The sequence below is a fragment of the Cololabis saira genome, chromosome 15 (genome assembly GCF_033807715.1).
Source record: "Cololabis saira isolate AMF1-May2022 chromosome 15, fColSai1.1, whole genome shotgun sequence".
NCBI lineage: Eukaryota > Metazoa > Chordata > Actinopteri > Beloniformes > Belonidae > Cololabis > Cololabis saira.
In genome coordinates, this window is record NC_084601.1 from 42,529,580 (window position 1) to 42,542,301 (window position 12,722).

Sequence of the window (12,722 nt, forward strand, 5' to 3'; positions counted from 1 at the left end):
TACGTGTGTAACGCCCGCCAATGTAATAATGCCCACAAACCAGTGGCGTAGCCACGGGTGTGCCAGGGTGTGCCAGTGCCACCCACAGAGACGGCTGGCACACCCAAAAATGTGATGCTTTTTTTTTTGTTTTTTGGTATAGTCTTACTAACATGTTGTATTCTAAATCTAGGCTATTAGTATGTAATCATGATGTTCAAAATAATTCAAAATAAAAAATCTTATTTTTGCATGTAAAACAGGCGATGTGTCGCGGCAGCTGGACTGTTAAACCTAAATTATGGTTCTGCGTTAAATCGACGGCGTAGGGTACGCGGCGACGCACAACGTACGGTGTGCGTCGCCGCGTACCCTACGCTGTAGGCTCTGCGTCGGTGTAACGCAGAACCATAAATCAGCCTTCAGACAACTCATCAAACGGAAGGTGGATGGCGGACATGAGTTCCCGTCCATTATTGAAGTCTTAGACTCCTGCGACAAAGATGTTTTATCCAAGATTAACTGTTTGCATCGTATTCTGATAGCATTGCCTGTTACAAGTTGCTCCGTGGAGCCTTTTTTTAGTCGTCAACAGGACCAGATCCGTCAGAGCGACGACGCTCACAGAGAGACTGAGGAGCCTCTCGTTGCTCATGTTTGAAAAATATTTGAAATGTGCATTTTCTGTATTTAACAGCGTTTGTGTGTAGTGTATATGTGAACTCTTTTTTAAATCTTTATCTGTTGTGCCTGCGCACTTTATATGTTTCACCGAGGGAAGTGGGAAACGTCCTCTATTCTTTGTATGTCTGACATGTGATGAATCGATAATAAAGCTACTTTGACTTTGACTAACTTCGGTTTAGAAAACTTCAATGTGATTTTCTTTCTTTATTAAGCTACATGTCATTTTACCATTTCACCACCACGGTTGAACTATGAATGAATGAAACATCTCTAATCTTTCTCTCCTCCAAAGACAGATGAGTTTAGAGGCTCTGCTGGGATTTGAACCCAGGATCTCCTGTTTACTAGACAGGTGCTTTGACCAACTAAGCCACAGGGCCTCTGTAACCTCTCAGTTACCTCGTCTCGTTTTGGAACACGTCTCTCCAGAACCTCATTTGGATGTTTCAGCATCTTCTGCTGCAAGGCCAGATTGGCTTCCAGCACCTGGCGTCTCATGTACAAAGAGTGCATGGATTTAATTGTGAATCCTTGCATGGAGTAAAATTAGCTGATGATCCAGTCTTCATCCTGGACCAGCAGAGTGGTCCCTAAAGACTCCGTACTGCATCCTGCCATCAGCAGTGTCCTCTAACAGAGCCAAGGCTGACAGTGTGATTTGAGGTATACATTGTTTTGCACCAACCTTTAGTTTTATGATCAGACCATGTGGTTAATTGTGAAATTGTTGCATTTCGACTCCTGTGTAACTTATTTGGTGATGTGGGGACTGTCGTGCCCTTAATGTGTGGTAGTGAACTTGTTGTTGAAGTCACTTTTCCTCATATGTTGGACTTCACTGCATCCCCAGTGAGTGTCGCCATAAGACAAAACCTCAGAAATGTGCATACGCCAGAATTAATGTGTGCGTGAAGGACCACAACTTTTCACATTTAATCACTTTTTGAACATCCAACCGTAAAAAGTGGCACACGTACACTCTTTGTACATGAGGCCCCTGATGGATGAGTTTTAAATCAGTTTTGTCTGAGGTTAAGACAAGATTTAAGAAGCCTTTTTTTCCCCATTCAAATACTAATCGTTGTTGGCAGGATTTGAACCTGCGCGGGGAATCCCCAATGGATTTCGAGTCCATCGCCTTAACCACTCGGCCACAACAACCACTCCTATATGTGTGAATCTGCAGAATCAGACAATTTAGAGACTTTTTAAAACTGGATGATTTTACTTTATCACTTTGACACATATTTTTATCTTAAATGTTGCTATTAAATCACTTTAAATTGTACATGAAATGTGGTATACAAATAAACTTGCCTTGTGTCTCCTGATAAACAAATGAAATTGGTTCTTTTAAAGATTATCTTTTGTTCCTCCTTTCATCAAGTCAGGTGATTATGCAGACTTGAACAATTCCAGGTACATATCAAAGTTTTCTGTTGCAGCTAAAGTTTGTCTGGTTGGTGAACTCGTGAGGATGGATAAATAAAAAAACTGAAAGTTCATTATGACCCTGATGTGAGTTGAACACATAACCTTCTGATCTGGAGTCAGACGCGCTACCATTGCGCCACAGAGCCTTTTCTGACACGGTCTGAGGTTGTTTAACTAACACAAATCTAATCATAGAGGGCAAACTAGAGAAACATGATTTGAAGTAGATCAAAGTGTGTGTGTATTGTCACAGCCCGGCTCATAGGCAGCGACAAGGAGGGAGACGAGACGAGGATGACAGTATAATAAAAGTACATTTATTAACAAAAGATAATGAACTAAGATAAGTCAGTAATCAGTAGTGTGAGCATGTATGAATGTGTGGAAAAAACAAACAAAATCCAAACAGCAGCAGCTGTGCCCGACCAGACCAGAGAGAGAGCCAAGCAGGAGTGAAGCGTTTTAAAGAGAGACCCACACCGGACCCAGTTGTGGGTCATCACCTAATCAGGCGACCTCTCCACCCTGATTCCTGCAAAGGAAAACACAGCAGCAGAAAAGGGAGGGACAACTAGTGGATGGAGGGGTTGTCACCCCCCCCCCCATAAAAACGGGGTTCCCACTGGAACCCCGGAAAGGGCACAACTACATTGCACAAAACTAAAACACTTAACCACCGTCACTAGTTACATGAAATTAATAAATTGCAGTACAATTCAAACTGACCAATTTCGTTGCCTTCCCCGGTCAGCAAACCAACCCCCACGCTGCAACCCAGCAATTCCGGCGCCTGGAAAAGCATTTAAGAGCGACAGCGAAAAGAAAGACACAGAAGACCGGAGAGATCAAACAATAAATGGCACAGTTACATGATTAAGAATAAGGTGCTCTGGATAGAGCATCAGCCACAACGTATCAACTCATTTGATGTGGCGGATATCTAAACAATAAGTTTGCAACAACAGACACAGATAATAGTACAGCGGCATATCCCCCAAAACAAGAAGTATTGTGCACTTTTTGAAAAAAGCATGAAACTTCTACTGTTCCACTGTTAGATGATACCATGAGGTTTATTTTCAGATGTGGAGGACAGTCAGATCTGACCCCTGAGGCCCTGGAGAGGTCAAATTCAAAATGGCCGCCAAGAATATTGAAAAATGCTTAACTTTGGAACCAAGCGCAGTAGAATAACATTTAAGGTGTCATTTCCTACTGATTTTTGGGTGCCCAGTCAGCTGGTGATATCTTTGAGACCAATAGAATTCAAGAAAATGCATTTTATTTAAGGTCAAGGTAAAAAAAAAATATGTAAAAAACGCAATAAATATGTATTTGTATCCATATGCCCTATAACTTTTTACTATCTGTTATTATTAACTATGATGATGTGTAGTGATTTTATTTCTAGCATTAGAACTACCTCCAGGTCCAGGTGGCCCTCTATCAGTAGCTAATTCCATTAGAGTTGTCAGTAGGGTGGATGACACCTGAGCAGCTGAAGCTAACAACTAACGTTACAGTCTGGAGGAGAGACAACTTCTGGCAGGAATATTATGACATGAATATTCTGACAAACCTCTAACAGGTAAACTGAACATTATCAGTAATGTTGTGAATGTTTAAAATTACGTAGTAATTTGTGAGCTAAGTCAGTTGAATGATTGAACACAGCATAAATTTCAGCTTTCTAATTTAAAGGATATCACCTATCTTGATAGCTACAAGTAATGATTCCTACAACACCTATCACACATCCTCTTCCAAAGAACAAGTTGCCACTGTTCAGCAGGCCACCTGTCAAGGTCAAGTCAAAAGAGAAGGCACAACTTGCTGCACTGAAGAGTGACTGTGGTCTTTTTTCAAGGATGTACATCTCGTGTCAAACAAGAGATGGCGACATCAACAATTTCTTTTCCCATGAAAACCAGGCAGCACCCCAGCTCTGTCAAGTGGAGGAAAACTTCGGCTTGGGGTTAAAGCTGATCTGCTTCGATGTCTGGAGTCAAATCTGCCCGAAAACAAGAGTGTCCCCGTGGCTGATGCAGTTATTTTAGATGGTGCAGCTGTGGTTCAAATGCTGAATCCAAATACATCAAGAACATTCCAAGAGTATGGTGAAACTGTTTTTGCACCATACATCTCTGCTCAACTTGATGTAAGCTCCCGTGTTGACCTTGTTTGGGATGTATACTTATCTGCCAGTCTGAAAGCCTCAACAAGGCATAAAAGGGGGAAGGGCATGAGGAGAAGAGTGGCATCCCTTAATGCGATGCCCAAGAACTGGAAGGACTTCCTTCGATGCGATGACAACAAAACAGAGTTGTTTTCTTTCCTGACACGAGAAGCCATTCGCCTGCCTGTTGCACAGGGCAAGGAACAGTATGCAACTGATGGAACTGGAGTGCTCTGCTCTCTTACTTACACTCATGTGTGGCCTGCCTTGCCCCATGCCTGCAAGAGGAGGCTGACACTCGGCTACTTCTGCATGCGGCAGATGCTGTGCAGAAGGGTTGTAAGAAGGTGACCATACGTACAGTTGATACAGATGTGGTTGTATTGGCAGTGTCTTCTTTCAGCAAAATAGCTCCTGATGAGCTGTGGGTTGCCTTTGGTGTTGGACCGAGCTTCAGGTACATTCCTATTCACCAAATTGTTGCCACAATGATTCCTGCCAAGTGCCTGACTCTCCCCGTCTTTCATGCTTTCACTGGGTGTGACACTGTGTCTGCATTTGCTGGCCGAGGAAAGAAGACAGCCTGGGAGACTTGGAATTCTTTCCCAGAGGTCACTGATGCTCTGCAGGAACTCCTGGCCATGCCAAGTGAGGTCAGTGAAGGATCAAGGTCACTGATCGAACGATTTGTGGTGCTGATGTATGACCAAACCAGTGCATGCATGGAGGTAAACGATGCCAGGAAATATCTTTTCTCCCAGAAGTCCAGGACTTTGGAGAACATCCCTCCAACCCAGGCAGCCCTCAAGGAGCACATCAAGAGGACTTGCTTTCAGGCCAACCTATGGAACCAGTCACTGGTCTTGGATCCAAACATCCCAGACCCATCTGACTGGGGTTGGAGAAAAGAATCCACTGGGTGGCAGCCATTCTGGACAGCTCTCCCTGAAGCATCAAAATCTTGCCATGAGCTGATCCGGTGTAACTGCCGCAAAGGGTGTCACATGTGTCAAAGCTGCACTTGCGTGTACTGATCTCTGTTTTTGTTCGGGAGATTGTGTTAGGGTTTAGTCCTTCATGACTAAGAAATTTGATTTCCATTATGTGATCCATTATTGATTGTTTGTTTGATTGTTATGCAACCTTACAGTAGGTTTTATGACAGGTGCTGTATTAATATAAGTTATTATAATAATTCTTGTCATCATAAAAAAAATCACTTGTTACTTTCATTATTTGGGAAATAAACCACCTTTCTCCGTCTTTCGCCTCCCTTTGTCTGGATAAATTGACCTTGACATTGATCTGAAGGCATTTTGTTGAATTCAATTGGTCTCAAAAGTATCACCAACTGAATAGGCACCTAGAAATTAGTGGGAAATGACATCTTAAATGTTCTTCTACTGCGCTTGGTTCCGAAGTTAAGCATTTTTCAATATTTTTGGCGGCCGTTTTGAATTTGACCTCTCCAGGGCCTCAGGGGTCAGATCTGACTGTCCTCCACATCTGAAAATAAACCTCATGGTATCATCTAACAGTGGTAGAAGTTTCATGCTTTTTTCAAAAAGTGCACAGTTTTTTGGTAATCCGCTGTACTATAACCATTAATCAGAGCCGACAACTCAGCGCCCCTCTCCTCAGACAGATGACCAAACAGAAACTCCAGATTTTTCAAGGTTTCAGAGTTCTTTAGCCTGCCACGCAACACACTCATCCGGTGGAGTAACCCCATCATCCTCTGGCACAGATAGAAACACATAACTTCCCACAGCAGCAGCCACCGATTTAACAGACTCTTTCTGCCGCTCACCACTAGATGCAGAGAACTGTGACTCCCGAGTGTAATAAGGTTTCAGTAAATTTACATGGCAAAGTTGGGTTGATTTCCTACGCCGTGGTGTCGACAACAGGTAATTTAGGTCTGACAGCTGGCGTAAAACTGTAAACGGGCCAGTAAACTTGGCTTGAAAAGGGGTACTGGCAATTGGCAACAATGCAAGTACCTGATCACCAGGACTAAACTGATGGTGCTCAGCTTGGCGGTCATAAAGACGCTTCATTTTCCCCTGGGAAGAGTTTAACTTCTCCCTAGCCATCTCCCCAGCCACGTACAATCGGTGCCGAAAACCATTGACATAGTCAATCAAATTACTAGGTGGTTCTGATTGCCCCACAGCATCATGCAACAGAGTAAGTGGCCCACGCACTGTGTGTCCAAACACAAGCTCATTTGGGCTAAAACCGGTGCTTTCCTGCACAACCTCTCGAGCAGCTAACAGAAGCCACGGCAGCCCTTGCTCCCAGTCCTGATTCAATTCAACACAGTAGCCACGCAACAGAGACTTCAGGGTCTGGTGAAATCTTTCCAGAGCCCCTTGGCTCTGAGCATGGTACGCAGAAGCCTGGTTATGTTTAACATGTAACTGTTTCAGAACCTGAGCAAACAAATGAGATGAAAAATTAGAGCCCTGATCACTCTGAATTACTTTTGGGATGCCAAAGGTGGAAATGAACTGTGTCAGAGCCTTCACCACAGACCTACCAGTAATGGTACGCAATGGATATGCAGCTGGATACCTTGTGCTCTGACACATTACTGTAAGCAAATAGTTGCTACCAGACTTGGAACGAGGTAAAGGACCAACACAGTCAATAATCAGATGTTCAAATGGCTGCGCTATTGCTGGAATAGGGCACAGAGGAGCTGGCTTAATACTCTGATTTGGCTTTCCTGTCATCTGACATATATGACATGTTTTAATGTACCTGGACACATCCCTCTTTAACTGAGGCCAGAAAAAGTATTGCAGAATGTAATCATACGTTTTGCGGACTCCCAGGTGCCCAGACTGATCATGAGAAGCCCTCAGCACCTCACTGCGGAACTTTGAAGGAACAACAATCTGCCAGACCGGGTCACCAACAAAGTTTTCCCCATGCAGCAACCATTTCCTCACCAACAATCCATCCTGCAGCAAGTAACCACGTACTGCGCTCCTAGCCTCCTCAACAGTGAGAACTCGGTCAAACAACTGGCTCAGAGAGGGATCTGCCCTCTGCTCCACCAGCAGGTCACTGCGAGAAACAGACAACAAAGAGTCAGGGATGTCCACAGAGAAAATCTCACTCTCCCCTGGTCCCCCACCCTCAAGTTCAGGCTCAGACTCTGACTCTGCACGGCACATAGCTCGAGTCACTGCACAGGCTGTAAAAACCTCAGGAAAGCATTGAGCACTCTCATCTAGTTTTCCTGTAACAACAGGTGAAGATGTTACTATGGGTGGAGGTGGCACACCATCAGCCCACACACGGCTACCAGCAAGGTCGTTACCTAAAATAATGTCCACACCCTCAATCGGCAGTGCAGGGCGCACACCCATGGTGACGTCACCCCGAACCAACCCACAGTTCAACACTAGATGATGCAATGGAACCGGCAACACCGTTAACCCCATCCCTCGCATCAGAACATAATCTCAAGTACTAGTTTCCTCAGAAAAAGGCAACTCAGAGCTCACAGTTGCATACACCTTACTTTCACCTACTGAGAGAGCAGAGTAGGCTTCCTGCGCTTTACCAGTTAAAACACATTGCAAAAGCAGTGTGCGATCTAAATCTGACCACTCTCTACCCTCAGCAACACGCTCAAACAGCGAAAAAAATATATCTGGATCCCGCTCACAAAACTGGGGAACTAAACGCAAATTACTGGCAACATCAAAAGAACTAGAGGCTGATCTACCAGGAACAGCTGAAAGAGCACGGCCTGCATCAGCGCCACCTGAGGTCAGTCTACACGCCTCCACCTCCAGCCTTTTGAGTTCAGTCTGCAGCAGAAGCAATCTCTCTCTCTGTTCAAAAGTTAACCCAGCATCAGCAGACACAACAGATTCCACCACAGGACCGGCAGCCTGCAATTTACCAGGATTGATAATACCCACATCAGACAGATTAGCCTTAATAATAGCTTTAATGCTATCCTTACTCCGTTTATCACTCACTTCCAACCTGAAATGGTCAGCAATCCTCAACAACTGATCACGTGTGTAGTACTCCAAAGACTCCCCTGATGGAGCTTTCAAAAAATCCTCCACACTAGCCATGGTTATCAACCAGCCCAATTACCAGTCCAAACACAGACTATACAAACCAATGCAAAAAAGACAACCTGCAGTGCTTAACCTGTAGAACATTGAGCTCACACAGTCCCCCCACAGCCAAAACGTCACGGTAGCCCCGTCCCTCTAACTGCCTAACCAGAATCTAGCTAAGCTCCCCCCTAGTCTTCAGGTATTTGGTGGTGGGTATTTACGCACTAAAGCCCGTCAGCCCGGCAAAGCAACCACTAAATGGCAACTCACCTGCAGCTGCGGATGTGCCCCCGAGACAACTGCTCCAGCCACTTTCCCACCACACTAACACCCCCCCAAACGAACTCCAAAGGGAACTCGCTCTTAAGCCTTACAGGGACAGAAGCAACAGCGACTTAATACGGCTGGGCACACACAGGACCCCACAAACTCAGTGCCTAAAAAACACCAGCACAACACAGCCTGGCACAAAACAATCTCCTCAGAACAGACTTGGCCGCTTACCCAAACCAAAACAAACAGACTTACCACGCTAGTCAAACGTCTCCCAACAAAACCGGCTGCGTAACTCATTCATAAAAACCAGGCGCACCGCTTACTACAGCTACAGCTGATCTGACGTCACCGAATTAACTAGACGAGCCCCCACATGTCACAGCCATATAGGTCATAGGCAGCGACAAGGAGGGAGACGAGACGAGGATGACAGTATAATAAAAGTAAATTTATTAACAAAAGATAATGAACTAAGATAAGTCAGTAATCAGTAGTGTGAGCATGTATGAATGTGTGGAAAAAACAAACAAAATCCAAACAGCAGCAGCTGTGCCCGACCAGACCAGAGAGAGAGCCAAGCAGGAGTGAAGCCTTTTAAATACCTGGGTCATAACCTAATCAGGCGACCTCTCCACCCTGCTTCCTGCAAAGGAAAACACAGCAGCAGAAAAGGGAGGGACAACTAGTGGATGGAGGGGCCGTCACAGTATATATATATATATATATATATATATATATATATATATATATATATATATATATATATATATATATAATATATAATACAAATTTCCCTATTGGGAATGAAGTGCAATTGAAAGATACTGTAAATCCTCCTTGAGTTTAGTAAAGTGACAACATTTACAATTTTCTTGACCAAACAAAGAAGACTAGACGAGGTCTGTCTGTAATGCAGCCAGCTGCAAAAAAGGAAAATCCATTTTCCGATTTTCCTTTTTTTTACATCGATTGTGATTGATAAATCCGATTTAGATTTAAAATTGATTAATCGCAAAGCCCTAATATATATACATACACCAACATACATACACACACAGTGGGGCAAAAAGGTATTTAGTCAGACCACCAGATGTGCAAGTTCTCCCACTGAATAAGATAGGAGAGAGGGCTGTAATTTTCATCACAGCCATATTTCAACTATGACACTGTCCATGGCACACCAATGATAATTCTTCACCATTCTTTCCCTCTTTTCCAGAATGATGGCGGGTTTGAGTGAAGAAATCAAAGAGATCATCTGCAAGATCTTGCCAAATCTGAGACTCAGCGGCAAATAATATCGAAACTTCAGAGCTCGGGCTTGGAGTCAAAAGAAGACTTAAAATATGTCCAGCAGGAAGACATTGCTGATCTGCTACCTGTTATCCAGTGCCGGAAACTCCTGGATGCATTCAAATTAGGTAATGTATGGCTAATTTAGTGTGGCATTCAAGTGGGGATGGACTAATACTTAAAAATCTTGTATCAGGCTGATACCACAGTAACATAGGGTACAGGTATAGGAAATGACCATAATCTAAATTAATCTAGTTTTTTTGTTTGTTTTTTAGAAACCGAGACAGTTATATTAAATTTACAAACCACTCCAACTTCGTCATCTCTGAGTAGTAATTGGTCGGCGTCTGAGTCTTCATTACCATCATTATGCACTACGCCTCATTCTACCCCGTCACGGCTATCGGCCGTTGCATCGTGTTCAACCCAGGCAAGAAACAGCGATCCAAGCAACAGACCTTCCACATCTCAGATACTGAAAACATGGCCAGAAACTTTCCAGGTCCCCTGGGAAAAAATGCCACAGGAAATTCGTTCTGCTATTTCAGATGGAAAGAGACCAAATCCAGTGGCGCGACGCCAGATGGTACGAGTACTCACAGATGAAATGAGAAGGTGTGAAGCTAACCCCACTCGTGCACAGTGTCTAACTGTAGTTCCAAATATCCTCAGACAGTACCCAAAGAGTTTTGCTGATATGACTCCAGATGGGTCACTTCTGGGGGGAGGTTACACCTCACTTTTGATTCAACTGAAAAACCGCATTGAGAATGTGAACCGTAATGGAAGCTTTTCAAACCACCGATCCTCCACATACAAGAGAGGTCCAACTGACACCTATGGATGTACAAGATTTCAGCCAGAGCTCCCCCCAGAAGAAACTGATGAGACTCTGGAGCAGCACCGGCAGAGACTGGAGGAGGTTTACAGACACGAGGGTGCAGGTGGAGCAGAAAGAGCCGAGGTTAAACATCTAATGGAGCTCACATTCTCTCTACAACGTCGCCACATAAATACACTTCCATCACCTGACATGGAAGATTTCAAAAGCAAATGGCCTTTTCTTTTCACACCAAGGTATACGCACATTTTGAGTTGCTCACAGACATCAATGTGCTTCGTAGCTTGGAACTCAGTATGGAGGAATGTGGAAAAGCCATCACACAATACTTCAGGGAAAAACCTACTAACACAGATGTCAAGGATGTCATCTCTAATGGTGAAGATAATGTGGCACTTCGTGTTGTTCAGCTGCTCATGGCACACTTTGGAGAGGACCTAACCGGCCTGCTCCTTCTTGCAGATGTGAGTTTTCTTCTTTATTTCTAACTCTGTGTTTTAAAGAGTGACTCACTGGAGGCAGTTTATCAGATAATGTTTGCTCTGGAGCCACAAAAGGCTTCATACTACTTTTAGACATTTGCAGTACCTGTTAACATACTTTAAAGGTATTGTGACATGAAAAACAAATTTTTCTTGATTTTTTGTGTTGTGTTGGGTGTCTTGACATCAATTACACCCAAAAAACAACGAACTTTTAACATTCAGTGTATTGTGTGCTTTCTGGGATTTTCCGCATAACTGTGCAAAAACGGCGCACCTGGTTTGGTGGCGGGCCGTGACGTAAAGGGCCGCTAAATCACCGCCCCCTCCACCCAGCTCGCTGCCTCCTCTCCTCTCCAGCGCACCATAAAGGCTGATTTATGGTTCCGCGTTACACCGACGCAGAGCCTACGGCGTAGGGTTACGCGGCGACGCGCACCGTACGCTGAACTCTACGGCGTAGGCTCTGCGTCGATTTAACGCGGAACCATAAATCAGGCTTAACACGGAGCTGTTAGAGCCTCTTCTGTTCTCATCAGCGGAGGAAAACAGCTAAGAAGACCCGCGGCCACTGACTGGACTTAAGATAAGGGGACACTTTATTTACATGCCTTTATTTTTGTGATTGTTTGCTGTGCTCTGTCTAGTCGCCCTGTCTGGGCTGTGTGTCGGTGTTTGTGGTCGGTGTGCGCGCGTGTGTGTGAAGACGGCAGAAGTGTGTAGCGGTTGGTTGGAGGAGGTTTGGAGGAGGAGCGGGGCAATGATTGACAGGAAAGGGGAAAAAGGAAGCATTTTTCACGGCACAAAAAAACACTGTCATAAAAAGGACAGAATGGAGTACTAGAGTGAAGTTTTTCTTGTTACACTCTTTTAGACACATTTGAGGGATGTTGGCCAAGACTTTTAATAGTGTTAAAAGCATGTTAAAAATGATGTCACAATACCTTTAATGTGTAAAATTGTTACCCTTGTTTGCAATCTGTTTGACTGTAGGTACATCAGAAGCTAATTCACCTCTAGGTTACTCTCACCTAGTGTTTACTAATTATTTGTCTTTTTATAATGTTTTCTTAAAAATCTTGTATGTATGTATTTGTTCCCTACAGGTTTCTGCCACTGCAGCTGACGTCCAGACAACTCTCAGTCCTCCTGCAAGTCCTCGCCTAATACTTCATGGTATACATTTCATTTCAGTCATTGATAGGCGCATTTTGCATATCATCTTGAGTTTACAAATGTAAATGAGATGCATTCTCATGTTGCTATGACGTGAAGTTTCAGGTGCAGCAGGGAAAGTCGTGGTTGGAGGTTGGAGGATCACCCTGGAGGGCCGTGTCATCTCTGAGTGCATCACACAAACGTTTGTAACGGGACTTGCTGCTGTGTTTGCAATCTACTACATATTCAATCTTCAGTATCAAGATGAGGCAGCTTGTACTCTGGAATTCATTCAGAGGTAA

General features: G+C 44.1%; 1 protein-coding gene, 3 non-coding genes and 1 pseudogene across 4 annotated transcripts in view; 2 read left to right on the forward strand and 3 right to left on the reverse strand.

Annotated features, from left to right (window-relative positions):
- LOC133460765 (zinc finger protein OZF-like) overlaps window positions 1–9,982 on the forward strand; it is a 32,061-nt gene extending 22,079 nt beyond the window's left edge. The window contains exon 3 of the mRNA XM_061741534.1: window positions 9,863–9,982. Within this exon, the coding sequence (XP_061597518.1) occupies window positions 9,863–9,867 (5 nt within the window). The 3' untranslated portion in view covers window positions 9,868–9,982. The remainder of the gene's footprint in view (window positions 1–9,862) is intronic.
- Window positions 973–1,046, reverse strand: trnat-agu (transfer RNA threonine (anticodon AGU)). Its single transcript has one exon. It is a non-coding gene; the product is annotated as a tRNA-Thr (tRNA).
- Window positions 1,746–1,827, reverse strand: trnas-cga (transfer RNA serine (anticodon CGA)). The gene has a single exon. It is a non-coding gene; the product is annotated as a tRNA-Ser (tRNA).
- Window positions 2,175–2,246, reverse strand: trnaw-cca (transfer RNA tryptophan (anticodon CCA)). The gene has a single exon. It is a non-coding gene; the product is annotated as a tRNA-Trp (tRNA).
- LOC133460959 (uncharacterized) lies at window positions 9,867–12,722 on the forward strand (annotated as a pseudogene).